This window comes from Dendrobates tinctorius, unplaced genomic scaffold (assembly GCF_039654945.1).
Source record: "Dendrobates tinctorius isolate UK_male_01 unplaced genomic scaffold, ASM3965494v1 ptg000183l, whole genome shotgun sequence".
NCBI classification, from domain to species: domain Eukaryota; kingdom Metazoa; phylum Chordata; class Amphibia; order Anura; family Dendrobatidae; genus Dendrobates; species Dendrobates tinctorius.
This window is the reverse complement of record NW_027361850.1, coordinates 6,246,536-6,273,984: the sequence shown is the minus strand read 5'-3', so window position 1 is coordinate 6,273,984 and position 27,449 is coordinate 6,246,536. Positions and strand designations below refer to the sequence as shown.

At 45.4% G+C, this 27,449-nt stretch overlaps 1 protein-coding gene across 4 annotated transcripts; it reads left to right on the top strand.

The window, feature by feature from the left end:
• The first annotated feature begins 116 nt into the window (after positions 1-116).
• On the top strand, positions 117-26,949 carry KHDRBS1 (KH RNA binding domain containing, signal transduction associated 1). Of its 4 annotated transcripts, none has more exons than XM_073551973.1 (10): positions 117-350; positions 11,318-11,445; positions 12,134-12,250; positions 12,365-12,511; positions 13,040-13,179; positions 20,888-20,944; positions 23,174-23,369; positions 23,527-23,594; positions 26,005-26,063; positions 26,346-26,949. In XM_073551973.1, exons 1-10 carry the CDS (start codon positions 257-259, stop codon positions 26,444-26,446), a joined length of 1,107 nt encoding a protein of 368 aa, XP_073408074.1. In that variant the 5' UTR covers positions 117-256; the 3' UTR covers positions 26,447-26,949. The 4 variants fall into 4 exon arrangements, with proteins under 4 accessions (XP_073408074.1, XP_073408075.1, XP_073408076.1 ...); XM_073551974.1 differs by having other exon boundaries at positions 119-350; positions 13,064-13,179; XM_073551975.1 differs by lacking the exon at positions 20,888-20,944 and having other exon boundaries at positions 125-350.
• Positions 26,950-27,449: the final 500 nt, after the last annotated feature.

Sequence of the window (27,449 nt, the reverse complement as noted above, 5' to 3'; positions counted from 1 at the left end):
CCAGTAGACAGGAGACCAAATGCGTTGAAAACGCAGGAAAGCAGACGCAGGTGTCCTCCACATCATGGCGCCCGCACTGAAGACATGAGTGCTCGTGCTCTGAGTGCACGGTGTGACGCTCTCCCTCCTGTAGCCTAGGCGTTTCCTGACGTCACTTCCGCTGGGCGTTTCACCCTCGCTGCTTTTATCGGGAGAGAAGGGAGCGCGCGGCCTGTTTCACAAATAGATTCTTGTGCGATCAGACGCTGAGATAGCCATGGAGTCCGAGACCAAATACCTGCCCGAGCTGATGGCGGAGAAGGACAGCCTGGACCCGTCCTTCACACACGCCATGAGTCTGCTGGCGAGCGGTCAGTATCCCGGGCGGCTGTGCGCAGTGAGCGCGGGCGGGAGAGCGCGGCCTGTGTGGGGCTCGGCCGGCATGTGACGGTGCCCTCCTGGGGTCTCCTCGGCCTGGTGGCTGCGGACGGTCACTGCCGGCTCTGGTCACGGCCTCGCTAGTAGTATTTGTCGTTTTAGCAATTTTTTTTCTTTTTTTGGGAGGGGGTGATTTTTTTTTTTTTGTCACATTTGGTTTAAAATTTCTGCAAATTTTTTGTCATTTTTTTTCCTGACCGCATATTAAATATGAACGTCTATTCCTAATTCGGTAGGCAGATAAAAGCGTTTTCTATCCACCGCGCCGTCCATACTGCAGCACTGGCTATAAGATGGCGGCTGCTAAATACATGTCTAATGAAGCACTAGCGATAGTTTTATCTTAAACCCTGATTACATGCGTTTACGTGAATGGGCTGGTATCAGAGGTGGTCAATCCCTAGAACTTTCCATGATTGGGCTTGGATTGTCCTTAGACTTGTTGCCTCTAGTGGATCATTACTATAGATATTGGCCCCCTCCCCCCCCCCCCCCCCATTCTCAGCCCTACGCTCAGAGCTAGCGTCAATGATCACGTGACTGTCCACCCTGTCTTACAAGGGGCTATGAGGGATTATTTTAGTAGATGGAAAAGCCTCCATCCTTTTTCCTACTAATTGCATGGGTGGTCTCTTGCAGGACCCCCATGATCGGCTCATCACCCGGGACCCCCTGTCTTGTGAAGGGCTTTATGCCACGTCATTCTGAGCTGCGGGAGTTGTAGTCTAGCTCAGAGACTCGCCGCTGTAGAGCTGGGCCCCAGTAGTGGGTGAACGACGAGCCAGGACAATCTTTTCTGTCAAATTGGGTTTAGTAAGGCCTTCACCCATCTGCACGTGCCTAGTTACACCATAACAATGGTGGTACCACGCGAGGCTGAAAATCCTCTAGCCATAGGGTCACGGTTGGGCTAGCCTGATCCAGTTGTTAATATACCCCATTATGCCAACGGGCCACACAGTATCAGACAAATGGTACAGGACTATGATCTGTGAATAAGCGTTTGTAGGAGCTCTCATTCCCAACTGTCAGCCAGTGTTAAGGAGCAAAACGTTGTTTCAGATGTACTCTCATGTAGTAAGTGTCACAACATGACGCTGCATGGGAAAATGATGGAGCATCCGTTCTGTTCTTGTACAGAGTGAAACTAGAATCAATCGACTTTTGTATGTAGTTTGTCGGTGCTAGTTATTTGGTAGAGGTAGACATTGCTAAATGGGACATGTCGGCTTATTAATGTGCAAAATGTCCTTGAAGGTGATGGCAATGAAATATTGACCCATCTGTAGGATTGCTCACCCATATGAGCTAGTTGGTGCGACACCCAGCACCTTTATAGATCAGCTAAAAACTGCAGCAGCATGAACTAAATTGTGTGTGATGCAGGACCTGGCAGTCTGTACGCTGCGGAGTACTGTGCTCTATTTTTCATTCAAGTGAAATACATTGACCTGCACATCGCTTGGGTTGGCCACTGACTTCACTTTTCATCTCCTTAATCGTGATCTATCCTGTGGATAATCATTAGATCAGTCCTGGATAACCCCTTTAAAGAGCACCTGTGACATGTGGCGGCCTGGCATTATAGCATGCAAAGAAATGAAGCGGCACTCACTGAACATTGAAAATTCATTTTGCGTAACTGCTATATTGGCTATACTAAGAGTTTTGTCACTTTGATCAAATTGTGAGCCCATCTGCCAGTGACGAGGTGACCTTTGGTTATGGTAACCTAAATTAAGACTCCTCTTGGACCTAGATCTACAAATTTTCTTGGCCAGGGTCCACCCCTACTGAAAGTGCCTTAGGGTCCCGTTACACTAAGCGATGCACCAGCGATCCCGACAGCGGTATGACCTGGTCAGGATCGCTGATGTGTTGCTACATGAATGCTGGTGACCTGTCAAGCAGGCAGACTCACCAGAGATCAGGACAAGCGAGGATGCGGGTAACTAAGCGCCCGTGTCGCTTAGTTACCCGCTGTGTACCCTGGATACCAGCGTGCTCGCTGTAAAATGTAAGGTGCACTTACATGACTGTAACTTACAGTGTTGTCTATTCTGAGCATGATTCTCTGGACCTAACCTAATTGGCCCATGAAACCCTGATTTAAAGGGAAGCCCCTGATGGTGGTGCCGGCAGCTCATATTTGAAAAAAGGGGTCACAGATTCCCTTTAAAAGCTACTATGAAGATTAACTGGCTTGTAGAGTGGTGAATGAGGGACCTTGGTGGTTTTTTTTTTTGCTTTTTCCAATGAGTAGTCAGTTTTTATGGCTGGATAGGTACTTTGGTTGCTTGTCACACCCAACAGATCCTCACCTCCCACACTGTTCCAGAGATGTTGGTGCTGGGTACTTGTCATGTGAGCATTACAGCCAGTCAGCAGCCACCATTGATCTACTCTGGGAGCGCAGCAGGTGGCGGGGAATAATGTGAATCTGTTAGATTTTACAAAAAGAATTACAGCGCTTAATTTAAAAATGGGAGAGGGGGGAGTGGTCCAGGATGTTCCGTCATCTATTGACCCAGTTTTTCAGTAATGGAACAGTCATGCCAGCATACGTCTTGGTAAATTTTTCGTCTTGGGTTGGCTATTCGGTGCTGACATTTAGAAAAGATGGAAAATCTGTTCTATAAAGTGATTTGATCAAGGGCTTAGTTTTAGCCTTGCCTTTCTATGCCATGTTTGCAGTGTCACAAATAACCAGTGCACATCTGGCTTCAGTTGTGGTTTTCATGTTGGTTTAGCTCCTACCAGCCCACATCTCCAGTCTGTGAATGACCGTTCTGCACACAGCAGCGCTTTGTGTTAGAGCTGCTTGAGCCTCTGCGATCCCCTCCTCCCAAGAGCAGCTGTTCTTTGTCTGAGATCTGTGAGCATGTGTGGCCTGGTTTCATGCCTCAGAGGAATTTGTGTATATATTATATAGTCTCTTACTTGCTGTATATTGTGTTGCACATGGTTGTACACCTAGAAAATTGAATTTTGATAGATTATTTGAGAAACCTTTTGATCACTGTTGGCAGAACATATTCTGGTTGCACGGTAGGATTGGCTGGTGACAAATGATGACCTTATAAAAGCTATAATGAAAAGACGGCCTAGTTATTATTTGACATTAAATATATGATGGTATTTACCAAATGTCACATTCACTGTATTAAATCTGCAGAACCAGTTGTGTAATTTCACGTAATCCTTGCACTGTGGGGTGTGTAGGGTCTGCTTTAGGATTCTCAGTGACTATAGTGGGCTTGTAGACAACCCTTAGGGTATGTGCACGGTGATGTAGATTTTTGTGCCTCAAGTTAAAAGCGGTGTGACAATGTGATTTTAATTGGCACCAAAGAATTGACGTCACTTTCTACCATGTTACAATCTTGTGCACAAAAAGTGCATTATAGCTTGTTTCTCAATAAAATGGATAGGAAGCTAAGGAAAGCAGATTGAAGTTTTGTTTAGTGGATTTCGGCACAATCTGCACCGAAAACTGCATTAAACGGCATGAGCTTTCAAAGATTATTGTGCTACTGCTTACCTTTCTTGAATTATGGGCTGATCGCTTGCCAAGTATTTAACATGCCAACCATTTACCATGTTTTTCAAAATAAAAGATGCAACAATAACCCGAAGCATAAAGAAGAAAAAATGTATAGTGTATGTCCCCTATAGATCTTTCCACTGCCACAGCAAAACAAAACACAAAACCAGTCCACAGTTCTGAATGCAGATGGACCTTACTAACCTGTAAAGGGAACCTGTCAACTGATGCTTCCTGAACCATGGGCAGCATGAGCAATGACACCGGTTTTATTGTAGCCTTGTATGCTTTCCTTGGAGTTCTGTTATGAATGAGTCACCGAAGGAGGAAAAAACAAAAATACAAGCTAAGTCCAGAAAACCGGAGAGGTTGGTAGCTATCGGATTGCAGACCCCTGATCCTATCCACAACAACTAACAGTAGCCGTGGGGGGTTCCTACGATGCCCTAGACCCCTCAATCACAGCCGGAGAACTAAATAGGCCTAAAGAAAGAACGGGGAAATCTAAACTGCCCCAGAGCAGACCCCAAAGCAATAGGCAGCCCCCAACATATGACGGTGAAGCAAGATGAAAACACTAACACAGATAGAAAGATAGGTTGAGCAAACGATGGGGCCCAAGCTAACTAAAAAGGACAGGATAGAAAAGCTGCTGTCTGCAATCCGTAAAAAACCCTACCAAAAAATGTCCCAACCGTCTGATAGGAAAAACAGGCCCTGAAGTCGCTAGGACTTCAAAAAGACTATATCAGCACTCAGGTAAATTCTGAAGACAGAGCAAAGAGACAAACTGATCAGAGACAAAAATGGAACTCGGCACACCCCCCGACCGGGGATGGCTGAACTCCAAAAAACAAGGTAAACAAAACTAATAAGTTCAATAGCAGAGCAAAAACTTATCTTTGGGAAGCAGGAATCAGACTGGTCTCCAAGAATCCAGCAGAGAAATCACCAGCGACTCAGAAGGGCGTCGGCTGCCTTATATCCAGTCAGAAGTTCCTGTTACCCAGTCATCTACAAGAGGTGTTTGGTAATCAGCCTCACTACCTTCCTTCACCAGAAGAGGGGAGTTCATCAGACATCGACGGTGAAGGGGAAAATGAACTCACAACAGAGTTTTATGGCGTTTCAGAGGAAATGTATACTTTGAGAAGCCAGGCAAGGATTATGCATCTCAGATGACTAGTCCAAGGCAGGTCCATGGTGGCTTTGTCCTGGTCTTTCTTTATACGCATGCAAAGAACACTGTGGGTCAGGGAGAACGCTGTCCTCAGCTGTTAGGCTACGTAGCGGAACTCTTGCGGAAATTACCGAGAATTCTGAATTCCATTCCGCTCCTGTGATTTTCCCGCCAAAATCTAGCATTTTGCAAGCGTTATTAGCTTGCAGAATTGCTAGCGTTTTCCAAGCCATCTGTAGCATCACTTGGAGAACTGATTGACAGGTTGGTCACACTCGTCAAACAGTGTTTGACGAGTGTGACCAACTTTTTACTATTGAGGCTGCCTTTGCGGCATCAATAGTAAAAGATAGGATGTAAAAAAAAAAAAAAGTTATTGTTACCTTCCGGCGTCCCTCGCAGCCTTCCCGCCTCTCCACGCTCCTGGTCCCAGTAATCCTTTGCGAGAATTACCGCAATGACGTCCGTTCTCGCGGGATCGCGACTTCTTGCGGTCATTCGCGATGACCACGAGACTTCGCGATCCCGCGAGAACGGACCTCATCGCTCGCAAAGGATTACCGGGAGCGTGGAGAGAGGCGGGAAGGCTGCGCGGGATGTCAGAAGGTGAGAATAACAATATTTTCTATTTTAAATTCTATTTTTTACAGGGATATGGTACCCAATGCCCGGAGGACAGTCTCCTTTCCTCCGGACCGTGGGTACCATCCGCAAATGTTCTGCTTACTTTTCGTATGGTGTGCACAGCCACATGCGGAAAGTAAGCAGAACAATGCATTCCTATGGGTGCGGGATCGTCGCGATTCCACTAAATTAATGAGCATGCTGCGTTTTTTACTGTGAAGCGATTCTGCCACGGTAAAAACCGCAGCATTGCGGAATCTCATAGAAATGCATGGTATGCTTATTTTTCGCTGCAAAATCACGCGGTTAAAACCGCTGCGAAAACGCGAAAAAACCGCCACGTGTGAACATAGCCTTATAGGTTTTCAAGAGTAAAACCTACACGGCTGCAATATCCTAACCTGTAGAAGCGCTGTACTAACACGTGACAGACGTCGTCCTGTCACTCTCTCCCTGAATTCCTTTGCAATGCTACTCAGTCAATGTCCTGAAGTGTGGAATAATGGACTATAAATGTTTTATCGTACTGGTGAGTGCTGCGCTTTATGCTTTTGCTGTACATTTGAAGTCATTTTGCTGAGCATCTGTTACCATATAATACACTGCTCAGCTCCAATACCTGGTTGCACCACAAATTGAAGTGCCACAAAATACCAGGTGCCGCTGCATCTTACCTATTCTAATAACACAGCCAGTGTCTGATTCATGTTGCTGATGGTTCATCTAGTATGAATAAGCTGATGGGGTCCAGGTTTAGTCACCTTTTCATTGTGCTGATGGGGTGGCCATTTATATAGAAAATGATGGAATATGTGACCAAGGGCTCCAGTAATGAATGAATTCAATGATGCTTTGTTGTTGAGTCACATATGAGTTACCTTGGGGTATTACTTTTAAGTGTGGAATTGTTTGATTTTTCAGCATTATTACAGTATTACACCTGCTGTTGGCTCTTTTAATATTTGCTCAATTAATCCCTTCTGTTATGGTAAACTTTGCTCTTGTCTATGCCATAATTCTCTAGGCGCCACGTTTGATTCTTCATGGCATTGTTCTGTGTGATGTATAAACAGCCTGAGGGTTTTTTCCATATTGTTTGTATTGGGCAGGAGGGTGGTGTGTTTATAGACTCAACTATTTTTGACCTGCTGCTACCTGTCTAGATAAGAATAACCGAGTTTCTCCCTGGTGAGATTGACATATGCCACCGCTGTGGCATTGCCTGGCTGAACTCAAATTGGCAGACCCCTGTGAAGTCTTTCCCAATGGTGGAGAGACTGAAGAATGGACCTTATCTAGAGGATGTTGATCGGCAAGGAAGATTCCTCTGCTGGCTGACGTCTCTAAAACGAACAGGTGGCAAAAGACCGCACCCCAGCCGGGAAGGCTGGCATCTGTCGTCACCACCTGCCAGTGAACAGGAAGGAATAACCGACCTTGGAAGATGAGGGGATGACCGCCACCAACTGAGAGATTGCTTGACTCGTGAGGAGAACCGAATCTGACGATCCAGAGAGCGTACAGACTTGTTCCACTGTGATGGGTTCACCTTCTGAAGCAGTCTTGAATGGAATTGAGCAAAAGGAATAACTTCTTATGCTGCCACCATCGTTCCCAGGACCACCATAGCCGAGCAGAAGGACGGAAGCAGAGAACCCTGCAGAGCGAACCGCCTGCCCCGCTGGAAGGTTGCGCTCTTCTCCTTGGGAAGAAAAACCCTTGTCTGATGGGTGTTGGAACAGCATACTTAGAAAAATGAGGCGCTGAGTCTAGACAAGTTAAGACTTTGCCCTGTTGATCAGCCATACGAATCGGGACTCAGTGTCCAACGATGGACAGGCTTTCCTGTGCCTAGTAAAAGGACGGAGCATTATAAGAATATCCCAGGCTGTGTGGCCGCCTTCGGTTTTTCAGAGATAGACTTTGCAAAGGACTCTATGATCCTGTCATTGGAGTGCTTGATGGATGCTCCATTTGTAAGATGGAGGGAGGACCGTGTTGGTGGACAGTCTGGAAACTGGAGGGTCCACGGTCAGAGAATCGATCCAGTTCGCAGTGAGCTCGGGCAAATGGATATGGGATGCCTTGGCACTTCAATCTTTTGGAAGCATCTGGTCAAGTTTTCCCATTCCCTGGAAAGTACCTCCTCAAATTCTGTGTGAGGCAAAGACCTTGAGAGCTGGTCTCGACAATCTAAACAAAACTGCCTGTTCTGCAGTATCCTTTATGTTAAAGGTCTGGTTGACCGCCACAATGAGGCTCTGGACCATGTCTCTCATATTAGAGCCTGGTCAGAATCCCAGGTCTGAGTCCTCCTCTGACAGTACATCCGAAACCGCCTCACCTGACTCGGTGGAGGATGACTGGGAAAAAGCTGTCCACTCGGAGAGACCGGGGTAAAGCGTGTGAGGAAGACCTAAAACGACACTCCTGCCTATATCTAAGAGCCATGTTGGTAGGCACAGCTGATGAGTCCTGCGATCCGCTAGCAATGTTGGAGGGCAGAACAGGTAATCTGGCAAGAATGAACACCAGGGTCTGCAACACCCTGGTGAGGTCAGCCACAGAATGTGACAGAGGAAGGCCCACACTGGGATGGGGGCTCCTGGGTAGCAGGCACAGGGGGCTGCTGCAGCCCTGACAGAGGGAAGAGGACTGGCCTGAAGGGAGTTTGCAATTACATGAGGAACAAAGTGCCTGACAAGAGCAGAGGAAGAAGCAGGAGGGTGAGTGCTCTCCCTTAGGATTAGGCATGATGGAAAACAGACCAATATTGCCAGAAGGTTAGGGGACAGAAGGATCTTTGCTAAGGAAGCTTGTCAGTTTGAAGAGCTTACTCGCAGAAGATGCAGATCCTGAGGTCTGCTTCCAGCCTGTAGAGGGCTGCAGGGCGAATGTGGAGGTGATGGAGCTACATGCAGAGATACCACCTTCCGGGTCAAGATGCCAGCAAGTAGCGACCGCAGGGAGGAAGAGGAGGGCCCGTATATGAAAGAGCATGAGGAGGGGGCGTTGCTGCGAAAGCCCCCTCTGTGAGGCAGGAAGTGGGCGGAGTTAATCGCCAGAAGTAAGAGGGAGAATGTCAGCGATGGACGGGTGCCAGACATATCCGAGATGGGGGCGGAGCTAACTCCAGAAACAATGAGGGGGCGTTCCAACGATGGGCGGGAGAAAAGCCTGACTGATGCAAAGAAGTGGATCTAACTGCAGGGTTAGGTCGCGCTGAAGCCAGGGTCTAAACTAGGAACAGATAAGACTGACTAGCACTTCCAAGCTAATGTGAATAGGTTCATACTAGGAGCAGCCGCCTACAATATACAAAAAAATTGCACTCTCGTGCTAAAGCATGTAGACATGGAATATGAAGTGTGAATAGCAATACTGCTCTGGATAAGAAGAAAAAACCTGAGTTGCTTAGCACATAATTTGGCCAGTCATGCATGCACAGCAACCAATGACAAGGTGGTCTCACGCTGCTGGGACCCTACGTGTCTAGTGTGAATACGGCTGAAGTCTGAATTACTTGAATGTGGCTACCTCTCTCAAAGCCTGTATTTATGGGTAAGTAGGATCTTGCTGTAATTAAAACCACCACATGTTGAAGGGCGGACTGCTCAGTGAGAGAGCCAATATACGCACAAGACTGACTGGCACTTCCAAGCGAATGTGAATTGGAGCATACACCTCCATATACAATAGACAAAAAAGTTGCACTCTCTCATGCTAAAGCATGTAGACATGGAATATGGTTGCAGGGCATGCATCAATTGGCCCAATTCTGTGCTAAGTGTCTCCATTTTTTCTTTATATCCAGAGCAATATTGCTTTTCATACTTCATCTATTCCATGTTTACATGCTTTAGCACGACAGAGTGCAACTTTTTATTATATTAGCAGAGGCCCCATAGATGGGGGAGGGCGGCATGGAGGCCCGTACTGCCTGTCAGGTGACCCTGTGCCACCAATCACCACAGTGAAGGAGGAAATAGGCCCCATAAAGGCCAAAACAGTCTATACCTAAAAAGACCTCTCTAAATACAAACCCTGCATAAAAATTAGGGGTTGGGGGGCAGTGAAAACTCAACCATTATTTTCATCCTTTTGTTTTTCTGCCTTATCCAAATCTCCAACATCTCTGGACTGGAACCTGAGAGAGAAAAGGAGATGTACCTCTTCATCCTTCGTTAGACCTTCTTTGCACGTCCATGCCTTCTGAAACAGACAGGCTCTGGTGGGCGAGTGGATAGGAGACAGGCCAGGACAAGTGTTTTTATCGCCTAAAGACTCTTCATATGTTAGGGGTTGGGGGTCCTGACAGCTAGACATGAGGATACACGGTGGCAGTACACGTCACACTCAGTCTCTATGCGGGAGTACAGTGTTCACACTGTATCCCTCCAGAGGTTAAGGAGAAGATCTATCTAAAAAATGAGAAAGATGTTGAAGGAAAATGCCGAAAACAGAGGTAGATATGGGTCTGGTAAAAGACCTGTCCACCTCCTACTGACAAGAAGCTAAAACTGATTAAGGCTGGGTTCACATTTGCGGTTGTGTCCGCAGCGTTTGACGCATACTTCCACATGTCGTGTTTTCCTATCTTTTATGTTGTGGGTGCAGATGCATGCGTTTGTCTGCGTTTGCTTACGCATGCGTCACTTCGAGTTGTGCAGCGGGGCGCTGCTAACGCAACATGTTGCAATTTTGGAGGCGGCAAATTGCTTCCTCCAAACGCATGTGAACGCTAAACAGCGCATTAGTCCATGGGAACGCATGCGTAAGCAAGTAAACACATACGCAAGACTTTACATAAGACACGCGTGGGCGTGGCTTGTGTACATTCAAAAATTAGCTGGGACAACAGCACTTGCCAATCGTCAGCAACCGCTGTGTACTCAACCGCAAATGTGAATCTAGCCTCACCTAGTGCCAATTGGTGTGGTGTACACTGCATGCAGAGGAGGAGCTACCTTTTTTTTTTTTTTTTTTGTGCATAGTTTACACCGATAGTTTCCGGTGTCCCCCCCCCCCCCCCCCAATGAAGAGATAAAGGGAGATCTCACGGTCTTATTAAGAGCCCTATAGTGTTGGATCCATCACTGTTGGACCTTTGGGAGGGAGGGAGAATTATGAGAATGTCAGCCCTTTGCTGATAATTATTAAAGCCACTGGGCTTAGGCAGGAATCTGTCAGCAGGAAGTCCAGCAACACCTGTTACATGGCCTCTATGCTGTAGTATGTAGACTGTATATCAATCAAGCCGGAGGTGGCAGGACTGGGCACGGAAATGCAAAAACAGATTTCTCAGTAACCTGAGGAACAGACTGGCCTTGTTTTTGGAGGTTCGTCTTGCACAAATAATTTGGTTGGTGATGTCTTGCTGACTTTTTAAATAGAGCTGCTCAAGATGGGTCGTAGGTACTCTTTTAGGCTGTCTTTCCTGCAGTTGCCCATTGCATTGATTTTCTGTTCATAATGAGGTGGCTTAAAACTTTTAGGAGGTAGGATGTCTGCACTCATTTCCTGTAGTTAAAGGACTTTTTTTTTTCTTGCAGAAATTGAAAGACTGAAGAAAGGAGGTGATGGAAAAAAGGATGAAGATGACGCCTATTTGGATTTGTTTTCACACAAGAATATGAAGCTGAAGGAGCGGATTTTGATTCCTGTCAAATTGTACCCCAAAGTGAGTGATATCGTTAATTGGATTTTGCTGATACAAGGATTAGTCTATTCACAAATAATTCCTATACATATCCCTAATGCTACTATGTGCGATTCCTAGTAGTGGTTACAGCCTGTCACTGAGGCTGCTCCTGCAGTACCTTTGTTTTTTGTTGGGACTGGAAGCTGTTAGTCTCCTGATGACCTTGATTTTTCTGTGGAGGAGTTGGGTAACCATGGCTTTCATTTAAAGGGAACCTGTCACCAGGTTTGGCGAATATAAGTTACGGCCATCACTTTTCAGGGCTGATATACAGCATTATATAATGCTGTATATCTGCCCCCAACCCGACCTAGTTGTTTATACTCCACTGTGGGGCAGTCCGGTCCAAGGGGTGTTGCTCTTCTTGGTCCGGCGCCTCCCATCTTCATGCGATGCCACCCTCCTGCTTGCTTCATGTCGCGCTCCTGCGAAGTCTTACTTCTCTGCCCTGTTGAGGGCAGAGCAAAAGTATTGCAGTATTTAAAAAGGAGGTTGACAGGTTTCCTTTTAAAGGGATTTGTTGAATGGCCCAAAGGCTGTAGACCAGCACGGGGGCATTGCTGATCTGATATAACTTCTTCACACTTCATCAGTAGCTGCTGCGTGATTTTGTCTTAATTTCCTTACTGTGATCATGATTGAAATTGGTCTGTATTTCTGTTCTCAGTTTAACTTTGTTGGGAAGATTTTGGGTCCACAAGGTAATACCATCAAGAGGCTACAGGAAGAGACTGGAGCAAAAATTTCTGTTCTAGGCAAAGGCTCGATGAGAGATAAGGCCAAGGTAATTTTTTTTTTTTTTTTTTTTTGTTATACTAGTCATGATTAAATCTGTTGGTGGACATTATTGGTTGGCCACAAGTTTATTTTTTTCAAATTAGCCCATCAATTTTTTTAGGAGGAAGAACTCCGGAAAGGAGGAGACCCAAAATATAGTCATTTAAACATGGACCTTCATGTTTTCATTGAAGTTTTTGGCCCACCGTGTGAAGCATATAACAGAATGGCACATGCAATGGAAGAAGTCAAGAAGTTCTTGGTCCCGGTATGTAGACTTTACTGCGGCCTTGTGTAGCCAGTGATTCCTAGCAATGTAACAACACAAGCTGCGTTGAATATCAAAGTTATGGCAAGGTTTCTAAAACTTTGGTTTATATTAAAAAGAAATCGTCTTGTGAATTTCTCCCAAGTTTTTAAATGTGTTCATTAGATATGTTTGGCATATAAAGGAGTCTAAAATCTTTGCGCTTTTATATTTTGAACCAAACTGACTTCCCTCTCCCCATGTGTATAGTATCTGTTACTCTGATGAATGTGAATAACGTGAATGTGGTGGTTTCTGAACATTTATCATGGGAACTCTTTCAGTATTACAGGACAATCCTTTCCTCACTATTTTTGCTTTGGAAAGTTATGATCTGTCAAAACAAGTGTTTATTCCAGAACTGAAGCTACAAATTTCCCACAGTGGAGCAGATAATGAAAACGAGAGAACGTATCTGATTTGTCCTCTCTTAAAAGTACCTTAGTTTAATTGTCGATACCCCAAGTATATGTTCACGTTTGCTCACAGGATATGGTGGATGATATTTGTCAGGAGCAGTTCTTGGAGTTGTCATATCTGAATGGAGCCCCACCAGAGACAGCACGTGGAGGAAGGGGAGGACCATCGCGTGGTAGAGGATTGCAATCGTCTGCATCTGCTACAGCAAGGTAATCTTTAATGAATTTACTTTGTGCTTTGATGCAGCTTTTTACCAAAGATATTGGTTTATTACCCACACCATACAGTGAGACAACAATGTAACCTGCTAGTTAAAGAGAAGTGGTCACCATGAAATTGCTGTTTATTCTACAGCTAGTAGACTGCTTTATAGTGAAAAAAAAATCTTGTCTTTCTGGAGTTTTCAGTCCTGTCAGCGACTGACCACTTTTTGTACAAGTGTGCACACAGATGGTGGTCCGTCACTGATTGGGCCACTCACTGGACCAAAATCCCAGACAGCAGAGGATTATTTGATTAAAACAAGGGTTATACTGAATCTTTCCCCACAAAACTAGATATAAATTCACTGCAGGCACCATGTTATAGATCAAGGGGAGCAGACAGGACTTAATTTTCCTTGTGACAGGTTCCCTTTAAAAAAGCCCTCCCATTAACTTTTTTTTCACCTTAACCTGAGTATTAACAGTTAAATCAAGAAATACTTGGACAGTGAAACGCGTCTTGACATTTTTACCAAAACATATTTGAAGCTATAAGTTTTTTTTTAATAAATCAATATGAACTTGAAATGCCGACTCTCAGCTTTAATTGGAGTTTGTTCACATCCGAATTAGAGTAATGGTTTACGAATTACAGCTCTTTAATATATAGCTGCCTCTTTTTAAAGGGACCAAAACTAATTGGACAACTATTCCAAAAGCTCATTGATTTGGCTGCATGGGCTATTCCCTCGTTAATCTGTCAATTAAGCAGGTTAAATGTCTGGCGCCAATTCCATGTGTGGTATTTGCATTTGGAAGCTGTTGCTGTGAGCCTGCAACATGCAATCACCTGAGCTCTCCATGGAAAGAAACAGACAATTGGGCTGAAAAACAAAGAAATACTTATGACAGCAGAAATGTTAGGCATGGCCAAATCAACAGTTTGGAACATTCTGCAAAAAAAGCACTGGTGTGAGCTTGGGAATTCAAAAAGGCCTGGATGTCCACGGAAGACAACAGTGGGGATGATCAGAATACTTTCCATGGTGAAGGACCCTCTCCAGGATGTAGGTGTCTCAGCATCGACTCCTACATACAGAGAAGACTTCATGAGAGCAAATACAGAGGGTTCACCACAAGATGCAAACCATTAATCACCCTTAAAAATAGGCCAGATTAGGCCAAAAAAAAAAAATCTAAAGAAGCCAGCCAAGTTCTGGAAAAGCATTCTTGGGACAGATGAAACTAATATCAACCTGTACCACAGTGATTAAAAGTATGGTGAAGGTTTAGATCTCATGATCCAAAACACACCACATCCTCTGTAAAACATTGTAGGGGCAATGTGATTGCATGGCTTCCAATGGCATGCAGGGTAGACTCGCTTATTGAATATGATCACCTAATGGACTTGTATGCTTACAAACACGAGGGATTTCAATACATAAAATGCAAGGCTTACGACCTGCCATTATAATTCTCCAGGTCATTATGTGTTCATAGACACCAAACATGTCTAGGTTCTTTTTTATTAAGGTGGTGAAAAAAAAATTCCAAAGTTTGTTTAAAAAAAAATAAAAAGAAATGAGTTCCATTTTTCCAATACCCATAGTGTCTCCATGTTCCCTCCCCCCGTTACACAGTTTAGCGATTGGGTTAAATATTTTTTTCTTTATCGCCTTATTGGGGGACACAGATTACCATGGGTGTATGCTGCTGCTAGGAGGCTGACACTATGCAAAACAAAAAACTTGGCTCATCCCCGGCAGTATACACCCACCGACAGGAACCAAGTACCTCAGTTTGTGCTTAGTGTCTGTAGGAGGCGGACCGGGATCTCCCAGATCCGCACTTAACGATTTCTTTTTAGGCTTTAGTGGTGTGTGTATTAATCTTTTCCGTTTTTCAGATTCAGCATCAGGAAACAGGGTGTAAGTTCACCCTGCTTTCCCATATCAGGCAGCTGAACGAGCAATGTGGTAGTACCCACATCGCAACTCTCAGGACCGCAGGCAGGACTTTTCCCCTATCACCCTCGGGTGCTATGGGCTGATGACGGTAGCCAGTCCTAGCCAATTCCCCTCCTCACCCCTCTCCCAGAACAGGGCTGAGAGGAAGACGGCGGTCACCAGCGATGACATTCCTCCTTCCAGCAAGAAATGGTGCCGTCTTCTGCACTATAGGGACATGGTGCGGGTACAGAGGACTTTTGCGCCCAGCGGCCTGCTCTCTATTCGTGGGCCCCTGCGGTCACCCTCCTCAGGGACATCAGGTAAGCTGTCTGAATTCCCCTACAGCCCCGCATTCACCTGGACCTATGCTGACCCCCTCAGTACCGCAGCGTGACACAGGTATCTAGTAGCAGTCACTGGGGGAGCTGACCCCTGTTTGAATCTCACACCCTGCGTTCTGTTCACATGGCAGTTTTCAGGACTGGCTCCTATAATAGCTGGTTGAATTTCCCTCCCCCTTTTCCCCCGAGCGCGCGTCTCCCCTGCCATCGCTCTGCTCTGAGGGAGTTCACCGGTGTTTCTTCTTGGCGGGCAGCAGTTACCTTCTTTCATATGTCCGCAGCATCGCGGGCGCCGGGTACGCCGTCCGACATTGGCCTCGGGGGGGAGACGCGCTTTCAATTTGGCAAGCTTCTTCCTCCTCTCTGTGCGTGCTTTATTCGCGCCTTTTTCAGCCCATCACGGGGCTGCTTTCTCTTCAGCGCCATCAGTTTCCCCCGGCATCCGGCGCCTCCCTCTGTCCTATTTTCACCTCCGCCTGGGTGGCCAAGGTCATTTCAGCTTGGGCAAAAATTCTTCGCAAGGGCATCTTAGCGGCAGCACCTCGGGAGGAGCTGGCAGATTTGGCAGACCAAATTAATCATGCAGGTAAATACCTTTTGGCCGCCTCCTTGGACGCGGCCGGGTGTGTAGCAAGAGCTAACAGCAACATAGTAGTCATACGCCGCATCTTTTGGTTGAAGTCGTGGAGTGCGGACACCACCTCTAAAAAGTCGCTCACCAATCTGGCTTTTCACGGCTCTTTGGCGCCAAGCTGGGTCAGATCATTTCGGATGCCACTGGTGGTAAAAGTACCTCTCTTCCTCAGTCCCGGCCTAGAAGGTTTTTTCAGCAAAAAGGCTGCTCGGCTGTTTAGGTCCTTTCGCCCCTTTGCTTCCACAGAACGTTCATCCCAGCAGGACCGGCCCTCTGCTTCCAGGGACTGGAGGAAACAATCATATAAACCCGCTCCCCCGCTGGAGGTCAAGAGGCCAGCCCACCAGGTCTTCAGGCTCCCGGTCCGGCAGATTTTCATCTAAGTGACGGGTCACCCCCACCTGGAAATTCTTCCAGTGTGGGAGGCAGACTTTTTCCTTTTTCAATGACGCTTGGCTGTCGACGACGCTTGGGTCAGGGAAATCATTTCCGGTTACAAAATCGAATTTTCTTCCCTCCCAAACAGTCGCTTCTTCCTGTCTCAACCCCCAAGACAGCGGTCCCAGATTCCAGGGTTCCTTCAGGCCGTCTCCTTGCTTCTTTCCGCCGGGGTTGTTGTCCCCGTTCCTTCAAACGAACAGTTTTCAGGGTTCTACTCAAATCTCTTCGTAGTCCCGAAAAAGACGGCTCTCTTCGTCCAATTTTAGACCTCAAGTTGCTCAACCGCCATGTGAGGGTCCTCCACTTCAAGATGGAATCCCTGCGCTCGGTAATAGCCTCGATGGAACCCGGAGAGTTCCTCTGCTCTGTCGACATACAGGATGCCTACCTCCACATCCCTATTTGTCTGCAATATCAGAGATTCCTCCGCTTTGCGATTCAGGACAATCACTATCCGTTCGCGGCCCTTCCCTTTGGCCTGGCCTCCGCTCCCTGTGTCATTACGAAAGTAATGGCAACAGTCATGGCCATCCTTCGATCCAGGGGGATTCTCATCATCCCTTATCTGGACGATCTCCTGATCAAGGGCTCGTCCCGCCAAGACTGTCTTCAAAGTCTTCAGATAACCCTGGATGCTCTCGGCCGCCTCGGATGGATAGTCAACAAGAAGTCCATCCTGCACCCTACCCAGCGTCTGACCTTATTGGGCATTGAATTCGACACGAATCTAGCCCGGGTGTTTCTACCGAGGGACAAGTTTTCAACCCTTTGCAAGGGAATCCTGCCCCTTCGGTCCTGGGGAAGATGATAGCTTCCATGGAAGCAGTGCCTTTCGCACAATTTCACTCTCTCCCTCTCCAGCTGTTCCTCCTTTCAGTCTGGGAAGACTTCGTTTTCTCTGGACCGCCCCATCCTCCTTCCGCTCAGTCAGACCATCGCTGACTTGGTGGACTTTGCCGGTGTCAGTCCTCCATGGAAGGTCCTTTCTTCTGCCTCAGTGGCAAGTCATCACCACCGATGCCAGTCTCCTGGGATGGGGGGCGGTTTACCATCGGAAAACGGCCCAAGGGCGCTGGAACGCCCAGGAGGTTCTTCCCATCAACCTTCTGGAGATCAGAGCAATCTTCCTTGCTCTCCTTCATTGGCAGCCTCTCCTCGTAGGCAAACCAATCCGCATTCAGTCAGACAACGCCACTGCCGTGGAGTACATAAACCACTAAGGAGGTACACTCAGCAGGCAGGTAATGTCAGAAGTGGCAAGGATACTGCGTTGGGCAGAGCGTCACGTGCCGGCGATCTCTGCCATTCACATTCCAGGGGTGGAGAATTGGGCAGCAGACTTAAGACGCCAGGGTCTAGCGTCAGGCGAATGGTCCCTCCATTCCACAGTCTTCAATCAGATATGCCAGCATTGGGGCACCCCAGACGTCGATCTCATGGCATCTCGGATGAACAACAAAGTTCCTCACTTTGTAGCCAGGTCCAGGGATCCCCTAGCCGTCAGTTGCGACGCCCTGGTAATTCCGTGGTCCCAGTTCCAACTGCCTTACCTGTTTCCTCCCCTTGCGCTAATCCCAAGGGTGGTCAAAAAGATAGTCAGAGGGCATCCCAGTCATTCTGGTGGCTCCAGAGTGGCCAAGACGTCCTTGGTATGCGGAGTTGGTGAACATGCTCTCAGACATCCCCTGGAGGCCTCCAGACCGTCCAGATTTTCTCGCAAAGCCACCTTTACCACCAGAATTCTCAGTCTGAGTTTAACGGCATGGCCATTGAGGCCGCAACTCTGAGAGAATCAGGGTTTTCCAGCCGGGTCATTCAAACCATGATCAGAGCTAGGAAGCCAGCCTCCTCCCGCATTTACCATAGGTACTGGAAGGCATTTTTCCGTTGGTGCGGTAACAATGTTTTTCCATTGTCGTTCTCCATTCCATCCATACTTGGCTTCCTCCAGTCCGGTTTGGATGCGGGCCTGTCTCAGTACCCTCAAAGGTCAGGTGTCTGCCCTGGCAATCCTCTTCAAGAAGGATCTGGCTTCCTTACCGCAGGTGAAGACTTTTCTCAAAGGAGTCGCCAATGTGGCTCCTCATCATCATTCTCCTATAGATCCGTGGGATCTCAATCTCGTTCTTGGCGCTCTCCAAAAGGCGCCATTCGAACCAATTCAGGACATTCCTCTGTCCCTTCTCTCATGGAAGATGGCTTTTCTAATCGCCATTACATCCATCAGGAGAGTTTGAGCTGGCGGCTTAATCCTGTCGTTCCCCGTACCTAATCCTCCAAGATAAGGTCGTTCTCAGGCCAGTTCCTTCCTTCCAAAGGTGGTATCCCCCTTTCACATTAACGAAGATATCGTCCTTCCATCATTTTGTCCTGCGCATCCTCTGGAAAAGTCGCTCCACAAACTGGATGTAGTGAAAGCCTTGCGTGTCTGCCTTGCCAGGACCGCTTCTTTTCGCCAATACGATTCCCTGCTTGTCATCTCTGAAGGTCGCCGGAAAGGGCTTTCGGCATCCAAATCCACGATTGCTCGCTGGATTCGTTCTACCATTCTGGAGGCCTACCGACTTCAGGAAAAACGGCCCCCTCCGGGAGTGAGAGCCCACTCCACCCGGGCCGTAGGGGCTTCTTGGGCTGTGCGACACCAGGCTTCGGCCTTACAACTTTGCAGTGCTGCGACCTGGTCGTCTTTGCACACCTTTGCGAGGTTCTATAGGGTTCATACCCAGGCCTCGTCTGATGCAGCTCTTGGTAGGAAGGCTCTGTAGGCGGCGGTAGCACATCGACCGACCTAAGCCCTTCCTTTTGTTCCTTTATGGCTGTTCCCACCCTCAGGACTGCTTTGGAACGTCCCATGGTAATCTGTGTCCCCCAATAAGGCGATAGAGGGATTTTGGGTTCTTACCATAAAATCTTTCTTGGAGCCTTCATTGGGGGACACAGCACCTTCCCTAAGTTGTACCGTGTTGGGTCTTCGAGTCCCTTGTTGGGTTGGTACATATGTTGATAGTTTTTGGTTGCTTCTCCTACTGCTTTCTCACCAACTGAGGTACTTGGTGCCTGTCGGTGGGTGTATACTGCCGGGGAGAAGCTAAGTTTTTTGTTTCGCATAGTGTCAGCCTCCTAACAGCAGCAGCAATACACCCATGGTAATTTGTGTCCCCCCAATGAAGGCTCCAAGAAAGATTTTACGGTAAGAACCCAAAATCCCTCTTTTATATTGATCGGATGATTCTGAACACTGCAATACCAAATGTGTAAGATTATTTTATTTTTTTTCCTCTTATTTTGAATGGGGGGTGATTTTGAAATTTTTAAAGTTTTTAAACTTTTTTTTACTTCTGGCATGATTCAATAGTCTACATGGGAGACTAGAAGCTGCCATAATCTGCCTGTATGTAGCAGAATTGCTCACTTGCTATGAACGCTGACCACTGGGCGGCGCTCATGGCAATCAGGCAATGACAACCATAGAGGTCTGCTGGAGACCCCTGGTTGTCATGCCGACCCATCGGTGAACCGCAGTCACGTGACAGGGTCACCAACTGCAGGATTTCTGGCGCGCTTGCCGGAAGCGCAAGTTAAATGTTGCTGTTAGAAATTGACAGCAGCATTTAACAGGTTAACAGCTGTGGGTGGATGGTGATTCCACCCATGGCTGTTAGAGGCACATGTCAGCTGTTCCAAACAGCTGACGTGTGCCGGAAAAGATGTGGGCTCAGCGCCAGAGCCTACATCAAAGGGAGGGAGTACGACATCGACGTACTATTATGCCCAACGTCGGAAAGGGGTTAAAACTAGTTTGAATTAAAGTCAATTTTTTTGTTTCACTGTTAAAAAAAATAAATAAAAAAAAAAGTAACTTGTCGGTTTCATACTTTCCACTCTGACTTTTTAGACTCCTTTACTAAATAAAAAATCCCTATCTTCAGGAAGAATTTAGCAAGGGACCATATTTAGGCAAGACTACAGTAATGGATAACGCATCTGCTCCCCTCCATTCACCTTTTGTATAGGCTTAGTAGACACTTGAGTAGAAAAGAGCCACAATGGTTGTATCTAGTCCCTATGTACATGTGGAGAGCTGCATGGTGTAGTGGCAGAAAGAGAGCCTGATTCCAGTGATGTCACTTACTAAACTACTTGAATTAGTTTGGTAGAATGCTGTTTTCTTTGCTGTAGTTGTAGCAGTGGTCAGTGATTAGCTTTGTATATACCTGCCCACACCCCTGATCGGCAGCCTCCTGTGTACACATTGCATTGTAGAAAATGCCACCCCTGATTGACAGCTTATCAGATTAGCCTGACAGGCTTCACAGGAAATTCATGATCATTATTACCCTCCCTAGGAGAGGCCGACCTACAAAGGTCAATCCATCGTCTGTGATGTCACAAATAAAAACAAGGTAAGTTCTGAGCAGCTAAAGGTCTTATATTGGCTAATGTTCATGAGTCCACAATTGGGATGACACGGAACAACCATGGTGTGCATGGCTGGATTGCAGGGAGAATGGCACTGCCTGTATGCAGCCTGTTAAATATCTCCTGGACAAACAGAAAGCTACTAAAACAATTTGTGGATGTGAGACCACAATAGAGCTTTTCTGTTAGTTTTTTTCTGAAAATTATCAAATGCTGCATTACAGCATGAAAACACTATGCCCTGTGCGAAACATGGTGCTGGTACAATCATTTAGATATATATTTTTTTTTAATTTCGTTCTGGGCCAGGACTTCATGAAGCCATTAATCCACAATTTTCTTAGAAAAAAAATTCTAACAAAAAAGTCGGGACATTAGCTAAAGCTCAAGAAAGCATGTCATCTAGCAGGTCATTCGGCATATTGTATATAAAGCACATTATTTGCAAATTGTTCTATTGGAAAAACGACTGTTTCCACCAACTGAATGTATAAAATGTAATTTTTATATAGATTAAGTCATTATGCTGTATTAAAATTGGCAATAAAAATTGATATATTGATGGTTTATGGAAAAGGCTGCACCATTAAAGTGGTTATCATATTCATATTGCCCTAACGGCTGATGTATAAATGTAGCTCTCGGTCTAGAAAGCAATAATTAAACTAAAAGATCACAAGTAAACCCACCCCCCAAATCAACATGTTTAACTGAACCAGCAGTGTTATAAGGGGACTATAGGGCAATGGTGTGGGCTGCCAGTTTGCAGAAACTTCTTAATTCTGTGATAATCCTCCCATACACTGCAGGACACGGCTCCCACCCCTTCATTGGTATTCCTGCCCAGAGATCAGATCACAATGCCTGTAGCCTAGATGTTCTTTTCCAGGTTCAGATCATGTCCTGGTAGCTCTTTTGTTCTATCTGGTTTTGATTACTCATACTGCTTTTAAACCAAAGATTTTTATTATATTCAAATGTCGTTATAATTACATTCAAGCACATCTTACAAATCATTTCCATTGCATATAGAGAATTACACGACATTCAATTTCCTCCCCGTCAAGAAGATAAACTAACCCAACCACCTCCCTCCTCCCTCCCCCCCCCCTTCCCAGCTGCAATACAGACTTTCTCAATGTGATTGTCTCCACTGTAACCACATGGCCCAGAGTTTCTCAGTGAACTTCCGTATGTCGCCTTCTGTAAATTCTCTCCTCCAATCTACTCATACTGCTTTAGTTACTAAACAGAGTGGCCCACCTTCTAAGGAGAGAGATTATAGTCCTTATGCTATTTAGAAATCTATGTTCATAAGCACTGTATAACCTACTTCCACCACTGGCTGCTTTCTGCCTATGCACAGTGTACACAAAGCTGTCTGGAAAGAACCAATAGATTTGCAGCAGAAAAAACTGCAGTAATAGGCCCAGTAAACCTTTCTGGAACCATTGCTCCTACTCTGCATCATGCTGGTGGTAAATTCCCTTTTAAAAATGGGGTTACTTCTGGGGGATTCTGCTGTTTTGGCAATTGTGAAGAGTTAAGCAAATTGAAGATGAAATGATCTCTGAAAGACCCAACATTAAAGATGACACACTTCCTTTATATTTTAAGCAAGAACTTTATATATTATTCATCTTTTTTACTCTTTAAAAATTACACAAGTGCCGAAAAAGTTTACCCCCTTCATGGTTATTACCTAGTATCCCCACCTATTGCAAATATCACGGCTTGTAAATTTTTATAGCCAGCCAAGAGTCTTTCGATTGAGGGATTTTCATCCATTCTTCCTTGGAAAATTCTTCCAGTTCTGTGAGATTCCTGGGTAGTCTTCCATGCACTATTTTTTTGAGGTGTAGCCACAAGTTTTCAATGATCAGATCACTTTGGACGAGAGTAAGCTGGCTTGGGCAGGAATATATTACTTTGTTACATGCCTCCTAGTAAGGATTCACTTGATTATGACCAACAAAGACAGATTTTCACACTGAAAACGGCTACAACTCGTAGAAATTTGGAGGATTAACCAAAGTGGTAGGGACAGAGAAATTACTTTGTTTAAAAAAAGAACTACATAAAGCCAAAGTTATCAACCTTGGGCATGCCCACTAAACATGTAGCCTGAAACGAGCAGCAGGGTATCCCCAGAACAGGAAGCACTTGTAATGCATTTGATTTTGTTTAATGACACTTTTTTTTCTTCATGTTAGAGGCAGAGCTGGTGCAATCCGTCCTCTCGTTCCACGAGGGGTTCCAGGTAGAGGAGCCATTGCACGTGGTGCTAGCGTCAGCCGAAGTGTAGCACCTTCAGCTGCAACCAGGGGAGCATCTTCTGCTAGGGCTCGAGCTGCCTCAATTCAGAGGATTTCTCTGCCACCACCTGTACCTGAATCTTATGATGACTATGTAAGTAGATGACTGAACTGGCACAAATTGTGGCATCTATGCATTATGTAGCAGGTGGCTTCTTCTAAAACCATTTTGTAAATGGGGAAGACATGGAACTTGGTACAGAGACTAGTACTTGGTACCATCTTGTTAAATCTGCTACCTTGTTTTGCAGGGCTATGACGATCTGTATGCAGAGCAAAGCTATGACGCTTATGAGAGTTACTACAGTCAAAGCCCAGGGTAATTAAGTTTATTACAGGCCAATTACTCTTTTATCATATGTATTAAATGTTGTCATTCCTTATTACAAGACCTGTTTGAAATAAAGGTTAAGTTCAGTTTTGGTATGTTTAGCTAAAATTCTACTAAACGCTGTTTAAATTCACCTTCCCACCCGCTTGTCTTCAAACTATCTCCACCCTTCTCCATGAAGCCATAGCTGTCAGAGGGGGTGGCAATGGTAAGAAGGTGTACTAAAGGTAACCGGTCAGCAGAAACCTATACAGTGTCAGGTTGAGCCATTATACTGATTATAATGATACCTTGGTTTATGAAATCCTTCTTGTGGTTCTTAATCTTTATTTTCAGTTTTTAGTTAGAGATTCTCGGTCCTAAGGCGGGGCTGGTGTATGTGTGCTCTGATTAGCTATTCATAATGCAGACTGCTGACAGGTCACTGATCTCTCACTGACCTGCCCCATAGTTTACATAATATCTGTATATACTTAAACGCTTCTGCAGGCAGATGCCAGCCGTGGTACCAGCTCTGCAGCAAATTAGCATTTTTTTGTGTGCCAATAATACATGTGGTTCAGTTAGGTATAAAAAATCATCCTGGAGAAGAGAAAAGTTCCTTCTCCAAGATGGCGCCGCCTGCGCAGTAGCAGCTCGGAAAGCTAGCAGAGAGCTGCTACTGTGCAGGCACAGAGTGCCATCTTGGAGGAATTTTTCTTCTCACCCAGTAAGATAGCACCGCCATCTCAGATCACAGCTAGACACTGATGGCTGCTACTGCACAGGCACCATTTTAAAATACGTTTTTTTTTCCCCTAGCTGAATAAAATGCATTATCGACACACAAAACATGCAATTTTGCTGCAGAGCAGGTACCATGGCTGGCACCTGCCTGCAGAACTTTTTTTTTTTTTTTAAGAATATACAGATATTCATTATGCAAAGTGGGGCAGGTCAGTGAGGGATCAGTGACCTGTCAGCAGTCTGCATTATGAATTAGAGCACCACATGAAGACCACCACCGAGCATATAATTAACTCAAAACTGAAAATAAAGATTAAACAGCAATCAGTATAACTGCACCTACCTGACTGTGTAGGTTACTGTGCACAATCCTGCTGACAAGTTCCCTTTAAATGATTGGCCACACATTTTTGCACATAGTAGTGGTATAGAAATAGTTAGTGTAGAGTTCCTTTTAAACACCATGTGTGCTGTATGGGCTTTTCTCAGGCCCATAGACTTGTATTCACTCATTTGCTACTGGAAAAAATGGATGTGATTCCAGGAGTTTTGCATGGACAATCCATGAAAAAGCAGACCTGTGCTTAGCACCAGAGTGTAGTAGGTATATGTTGTACCCATGAACAAAACTGATAAAACATGTGCGACACGGAAGCCTGAGATTGAGAAACTAAATGGAATCTGTAACGGGGTAGCAAAAAAAATCTCAAACATGATGTAGTAGCTGGGACCCTAATGCCATCGCAGTGTATCACTTGTTTCAGCAATTTTTATTTAAAACAGTTTCATTGTCTGACTGCTGAGCTCTGACTGCTGAGCTCTGACTGCTGAGCTCTGACTGCTGAGCTCTGACTGCTGAGCTCTGACTGCTGAGCTCTGACTGCTGAGCTCTGACTGCTGAGCTCTGACTGCTGAGCTCTGACTGCTGAGCTCTGACTGCTGAGCTCTGACTGCTCCCTCCCACACTACTGATTGGCAGCTTTGTGTGCACTGTGCATAGGCAGAAAGCTGCCACAGTAGTGTTGGTGTGATTGGGTTAGGCTAGTTTCACACTAGCGCTTTGGAGCGCAGCGACGGCCTGCGCACGGCCGCCGCTAAGCCCCGCCCCCTGCCGCGCCTCCGCTGGTAGCTCCGCCTACCGGCGCATGACGCTGCATGTGTGCTGCGTCCCCTATCTTTATCAGTGGGGGCGCAGGCCGTGCACAGTATGCGTTTGGCGGCGCATGCGCCTTTTTGAAGGTGTGCCGAGCGCAACCAAACTGCAGCAGGTTGCGTTTGGCGCAGGTCGGCGCACCGTCAAAAGGACGCATGCGCCGCCAAACGCATACTGCGCACGGCCTGCGCCCCCAGTGATAAAGATGGGGGACGCAGGACGCATGCAGCGTCATGTGCCGGTAGGCGGAGCTACCGGCGGAGGCGCTGCAGGGGGCGGGGCTTAGCGGCGGCCGTGCGCAGGCCGTCGCTGCGCTCAAAAGCGCTAGTGTGAAACTAGCCTTACATGGCAAAAGGTCAAGTAGTCGTCTTGGCTGATAAAACAGTGATTTTATAAGAACTATAGTAGGCAATTTTCTTTTTTTTAACCCCCCCCCCCACCCCCTTTTGTAGTACTGTTGTAAAGCTGCTTGGAAAGTGTCTCAATCACTTAATGTATCAAATCTGCCATTCTATTTAGGGATACAGAGTATTATGACTATGGGCACGGAGAGGGCCTGGAGTCTTATGAATCCTATGGTAAGTCTGTTGCCTTGTTTCAAAGATGAATCAACTTTGCAAAAGGTAAATATTTAAAAAAAAAAAAACAAAACAAAAAAACTCAGTGTCACTTAGATTTTACATGTTGATTGTAGTTCTGTCCAGATAATTCTTTATGGGATGTTAGTTTTTCATAACTCAAGTCAGATGACTTCTGGGGAGTTTCTTTTTTTTTTTTTTTTTGTCTCCAGGTGTAAAAATTAAAATGAAATGTTTTTCCATAGAAATTTAATCAAATTATGCTAAATCTATTTATTGTAGGACAAGATAATTGGAATGGTTCTCGACCCTCCCTGAAAGTCCCATCTTCTCATGCTGCAAAAGGCAGTGCCTACAGAGACCACCCATACAGACGCTTCTAAGACTGCTATTCATCCATTTATTACTGATATCTTGTGTCCAAGGACTTCCTGTTCCTTATCCCACAACACAAGTAAATTCTCTGTGCTCTGTGACTCCTTTCCTCTCCCCTTCATAGATCATTATTCTAACCTGATCTCCCTTTCATAGATCTGCTTTTAAAATTGGTGAAAACCCAATATCCATTTAAGGATACTTAGACCCATTTTATTTTCATTGTTAACAAAAACACAAAAGAATAAAAAAAACCTTTAAAACGTAAATGCTTTTCATGTACCAGGAGTTAAATAGTGTAAGTGTTTTGAATATGAAGGCTTCTAACAAGTTTAGTGTTAGCCGTAGATTCTGTCCTGAACTAAGCTGCATTTCAATATTCCATTTTTTTATTTTAGCTAAACCGTACCTAGCTGTAATATTGTTTGCTGTTTAAAAAAAAAAAAATCCAAGCAGTTGACTTTGTAATTATACTCCACTTTTATGTTATTAAACCTTATGGACAAATCCACTTGTTAGTGTTGTCTTAATTCACTTTTACTCAAATAGGGTGTAAAATATTAATTTTGAAAAAAAAAAAAATAATCATGGCTTTGACCAACATAGTCTAGCCTTATGAACTCTTCAGTGTTTTATTAATTGTCTTTTTTGTTTTTTCTTTATGAAGCTGGTGCAACTTCCCCAATTCCAAAACTTCAGGGACTAATGTGAGAATTACTGGTCATCTGTTTCTACTAAAGCAAAAAAAAATCTGCATTAAAAAAAAAAAGCTGTAGTGTAGGAAGACCCATTACCTGTTTTCAATAGTCCATATGTTCATGTTGCAGCATTTACATTTGTGTATAAAAGAGACATTTTAATTTTAGTCACAGTAAACTTAATGCTATTTTGGAAGAATAATTTAAAAGCCATTTATCTTTAGCCAAGTGGCATTTAACAGTCCTAATCCCCAAAAGCGCAAAGACTTTTTATTGATTTAGTTATGAACTAAAAATAAGTGTTATATCTTCT

Coding starts and splice junctions, on each gene's coding strand:
- KHDRBS1 (XM_073551973.1), top strand. CDS start 257: ATGGAGTCCGAGACCAAATACCTGCCCGAGCTGATGGCGGAGAAGGAC. Junction 351..11,317: donor CATGAGTCTGCTGGCGAGCG/GTCAGTATCCCG, acceptor TTTTTCTTGCAG/AAATTGAAAGACTGAAGAAA. Junction 23,370..23,526: donor CTGAATCTTATGATGACTAT/GTAAGTAGATGA, acceptor CTTGTTTTGCAG/GGCTATGACGATCTGTATGC.